This window comes from Stylophora pistillata, chromosome 7 (assembly GCF_964205215.1).
Source record: "Stylophora pistillata chromosome 7, jaStyPist1.2, whole genome shotgun sequence".
Taxonomy (NCBI): domain Eukaryota; kingdom Metazoa; phylum Cnidaria; class Anthozoa; order Scleractinia; family Pocilloporidae; genus Stylophora; species Stylophora pistillata.
In genome coordinates this window covers 6,915,695-6,920,323 of record NC_142525.1, presented here as the reverse complement: position 1 = coordinate 6,920,323, position 4,629 = coordinate 6,915,695, and the positions used below count along the sequence as shown (strand labels likewise).

The following is a 4,629-nucleotide window of genomic DNA, read 5'->3' as shown; positions in this document are numbered from 1 at the left end:
GGAAAATAAACTTACGCATGAGAAAGACTTGTCGCCTTACCCTATATATATATATAATATTGTTGACAGTCGTTTTAATGTATTTCAGAAAGCGCTGAACTCGTGATTGTGTCGTGATTGGTAATGTCAGATTCGGTTTCACAGCTTTGCTCCGCAGCAGACAGGCAGTCGCTTAAGATTTTAGTCTCTCGTTGAATTCTTCAATCTCTCTGTCACTGACGCCGCTGCCTCAGGGCAATTGTCTTGAATTCTGTAATTGCAAGGTAGTATAAAAAATACACGATCCACTTGACTACTGAAGTCTTAAAAGTTTTAATAACTGATATCATTCAATCTTGAAAGTTAGCAATTGGAACTGATATTATAAATGTGGATTCATCTTGTCTTATGACTATCGGTGTAACAACAACTAAATACGTCGTTTTGCAAAAGACCTTAAGATACATCGGGAAGTAAATAGATCAGAGGATCTTTAACAATAAGAAAGTAAAAGAAATGTTTTACTTAGGCTGATGGTGACAGATTGGTTAGTATAATATCACAATCTTACAAATAATGTGAAAGACCCTTACATGTTGTCTAACTCTAAATCACGATCACTGTCATTTCCCACTGATATTCCTTTAGGTGAGCCGACGTTTTACATTACACTTCCATCCCTTTGACTTTCTTGATCTCCTCCGCGGCTTCCACTCTTCTTCAGGAAGGCTTCCATATTTCTTTTCATTCCATCTATTGTTGCATTGTGTTTCTTGGCATTATCTTCCTCGTTTCGACGTTTTGACAAGCTGTATTAAAGTGTTCTGTAAGGCAGCAACTAAAAAATGACCTCCAATGATCTTTACTTTTTTTAAGAAAACGATTAATTTTAAACACCTGCTTTATTCTTTGACAACACAGAAGTTCTCTGGATGATCTTCTCCAGTGGTTTTCTTTTAAAGGAAAATTGATGATGATACTTCAAAGTGAAACTTCCGAAGCTTTAAATAGAAATGTTTCTGCAGACAAGCTTGAAGGATAATGCTCAACATTTTACGTACTTTTTTAAAGTATCGAGCTTTAGTCTGCGGAGTCCTGTCTGTTGGTACAATCTTTAATTTCTGGCAACGACCACACCTCATAGTAAATTCATTGACCGCTATGCTATTGAACATACTTGCCAGAGCTACAAACACATTGAAAGGCTAATTAACTAAATACCGTAAAGACGATTTAAATAATCATCGTTATCATCATCGTCTCCATCATAGTAATAAAATGATAAAATTTGAGGAAAAATCATGACTGTTAATAATAACAAAAATTCTTAACGATCTCTTTTAGTCGCACATAGCCAAATTTAGATCATCCAACATGTTGGTCTGTCGTTCATTTCGCTCAACACTGAATTTCGCCCTGTTTTAGGCGCTTTACAAGGTGGTCGTCCTCTACCTTTGAAGCTGACCTTTTCCTTCCACCTCTTGGCTTTCGTTTGATGACTTTGCTCTTTTGCTGTTCTTCGCCACCAGCAACTGTGATATTTATCACCGGGGAATCTTTCGAAAAGGCGATTTCCTTTTTAAGAACATTGACTGAAAGAAAATAATGACAATAAAATTAATTAATCAAATAATAATCTTTTGACTACCTCCTTTTTATCTTTTGTCTATCTACTTTGAGATTTATATTGGTGTCATTTTTTCTGGGCAGTTTCAAACCTCACTCCAGTCTCTTTTGTAGTCCATAAAAATTAAATTTAAGTTGCGTTTAGTCGAGAAAAAAATCTGTCCGAATATTCTCTTCCTAGTCTTCCTAGGTTGTTCTTATTCTCAGGTCTTCTCATTATTGTCAACACGCCCTTTTTGCAAAGCGAGCGATCAAGGATCATCAAGAAATATCTCAGGAGGTGTGTTGAATATCGCCTCTAACGACCCTAACCGAAATCACGGCTCTCATCAATGACTCACTTTCTGTATAATTTCTGAGAAAATTGTCGATTCTTAAGCAAACTTCAAATAAAATATGTAGGGGAGACTGAATAAAACTTTTCTAGACTTCTAGTATTGTAAGGGCCTGTTTACATGGAGATAGGGTGACCTTCTAGAAGGGGTACCCTCTTAGAAGGGTAACCCTTGCCTATTGTATTTTCCGGCTTGGTTTACATAAGAGGTAGGGTCACCCTATCTGCTTGGTGGGGTAACCCTCCTGCGAGGGCCAACTTTTTGCCATGTAAACACTTGAGGTAGGGTCACCCTCCTAGAAGGGTCAACTTTTGTGGGTTCAGTTTACTGTCAGATTGCCGCGAAACTCTGTAATGGCTTCGCGCGCGTATAAGCCCGAGGAATATTTTCGCCGTTCTGTGGTGGCCAAATTGTTTGAACAGAGTTCGAAACAGTCGGAGGACAACAGTGTCCACATTTCGAAAAAAGACATAGATGATCATGAATTAGTGGTCGACGAGAGTACCAAAGAAAGCCGCTCGACTCGGAAAGATATGGAAGAAGGCTTGCCACGTGAAAAATCAAAGAATTCACAGGGAAAACGAAAAGCGTCCTTCGCCACTGCTCTGTGCGACCAGGACTCCGCCAAATTCTCCCTCGGCGACAAAATGGCTCTCCTTCGTACATGCCTCATTCGTCGCATTGCAACATTGTACTGGGCGGCTACCTGTAGCGCCATTCGCTCTTGACGGCGTTTCTCTATTAGGGGATACGACATCAAGAACCCACAGCACTGAAAAACCGCAGCCAAAGAGGCAAGCGCAAGGAATATTGAATTTACCGCCAAAATACTTCGTTTGTCCGCCATTTTAGTTGTTTTGTACTTAGCGACCGCGCAGTTATCTCCCTCGGTGCCAAATTCAATAATCGCGATAGCCCTGCGGACAAGACTTTGCATGTAAAAGGGGGCTATCTTTTGCTCCTTCTAGAAGGGTGACCCTCCTAAGGGGGTCACCCTATCTCCATGTAAACAGACCCTAAGAGATGTACGAAAGTATGGATATCAGATACCTTTCACACGTGACTTTCAAGTAACGCGTGTCAAAAATTACGATCTCTTATCAAATTTCCATGATGAAAACGCTAACCTTGTAAAACTGCAGAATCGACAAAAAGCGGCCTTCTCATGTTCCACTGCGCTTGTGTATTGATTGAGAAAGCTTTACTGCCTTCTGCGCCTTTGGCTAGTCTGCACAGCTTAAGATCAATAGACGACCCTATTCCCCGCTTCTCAGCTTCGGCCTTGAGGCCCGCGTGTGCAACAATATGCCTTTTCAGGGCATCAAGGGAATTATGTTCTCTTTTCAGGGGAATTCTGATCCTTTCCTTTCCCCCAAGAAAACTCAAAGATCCAGGAGATTTGGGATCAACGAAGTAGACAACCCCTTCTAAAACACGAAACGGCTCTTCACTGACTTCGCTCCTCGACATTGTGGGTCGTGAGAAATGAAGACAAGACGTCAGACAATGAATAATCTGAAGACCTGATCGTTGGTGTCAAAGGTCGCATCAGCTTTATTTTTGGATCAATGGGTCATGCGAAACCCTATTGTTTGGCCACGCAAGCTGAAGAAAACAGACACGGCGATCCCCTGGAGAGGTCCTTTGTGGGGTCTTCGTAGCCGTTCACGGAAAAAGGGGTCGTTTTCGTGTTTGTTATCACGGGTATCGGAAAATTATTTCTCTGTTTCACGTATCACGACAATCGTATCATTCACGGTTCACGAATTTTAAAACTTTTAGATTACGGATCACAGAAAATAAATTAGTCCGATCACGTTTCACGTGAAACCCCCTTACGGCCCCTCAGCAATGAATTTTCCTATAGAATTGCCTTATAATTCTGTGGATGATTTGCTCTGACGAAGGGCTCAGTAACGCTCGAAACATCAGCTGGAGAACCTTTAAAGTTTGACCAATTCAATTCAGTTGATAAAACCAAGGAGGAGAAGGGCCCTTAAAAATTGTGCTGGCAACATTTTTGGCATAATGTTTGCATTTCTTTCCATGAAAAGTAGCACTGCTGACATAATCAGTGTATTTTTAGGTTTTTTTTAAGGGAACATTAGCAGAGCCATAACCCGCTTGATCTCTAATATTGATTATCTTCAAGCTCGGTCCATGGTCCGGTTCACTCTACTTTTAACGTCTAGCTTGGGAAAAGAAGGCTACTGGCACAACTGCATCGTTCGTAGAGGCCCAGAGGACTGTGCACACCGGAAGTGAAGATTGCGTTAGTTCCAGTTACCGTTTAATTTACACGGGCTACGAGATGGCGTTGAAGAGAAACGTGATGCCAACATTGTACATTTTGGCACGTACACCGCTAATAGTGTGGAATTAGGTAGGGTAATTAATTTTGTTTTATCAGAGCAAGTATGTATCTCAAAATAATTAAAGAGGACATTATGTTTTATTAACAATAAAAATATACTTTAGACTAGTGTTAAGTTTATTTGTGAAAGCTTACTTTGAGAAAAAGCGGCATAATTTTCAAATAGGAGCATAATTTCCAGCATATAAATATACATGAAAAATTGCGCTCGTCTGATTGGCTGAAAACGAGTACATTTTTCATGTAACACAAGTGCAAAGTTGTAGCACGAGTGCAAATTACAAATAGTATGCGCGGTCAAAATTTCCTCCGCTC

The 4,629-nt window shown here is 40.4% G+C and overlaps 1 protein-coding gene across 2 annotated transcripts; it reads right to left on the bottom strand.

The window, feature by feature from the left end:
* Positions 1-292: 292 nt before the first annotated feature.
* On the bottom strand, positions 293-3,529 carry LOC148726406 (uncharacterized). Of its 2 annotated transcripts, XM_088727426.1 has the most exons (3): positions 3,068-3,529; positions 1,432-1,571; positions 293-803 (listed from the first exon to the last, which is right to left on the bottom strand). In XM_088727426.1, the coding sequence occupies exons 1-3, from the start codon at positions 3,408-3,410 to the stop codon at positions 759-761; spliced, it is 528 nt and encodes a 175-aa protein (XP_088583552.1). In that variant the 5' UTR covers positions 3,411-3,529; the 3' UTR covers positions 293-758. The 2 variants fall into 2 exon arrangements, with proteins under 2 accessions (XP_088583552.1, XP_088583551.1); XM_088727425.1 differs by lacking the exon at positions 293-803 and having other exon boundaries at positions 843-1,571.
* Between the last annotated feature and the right edge of the window lie 1,100 nt (positions 3,530-4,629).

Excerpts from the sequence above, each read along its gene's own strand:
- LOC148726406 (XM_088727425.1), bottom strand. The coding sequence starts at position 3,410 with ATGTCGAGGAGCGAAGTCAGTGAAGAGCCGTTTCGTGTTTTAGAAGGG. Across the intron at positions 1,572-3,067 it reads CGATTCTGCAGTTTTACAAG|TCAATGTTCTTAAAAAGGAA; the intron begins GTTAGCGTTTTC and ends ATTTTCTTTCAG.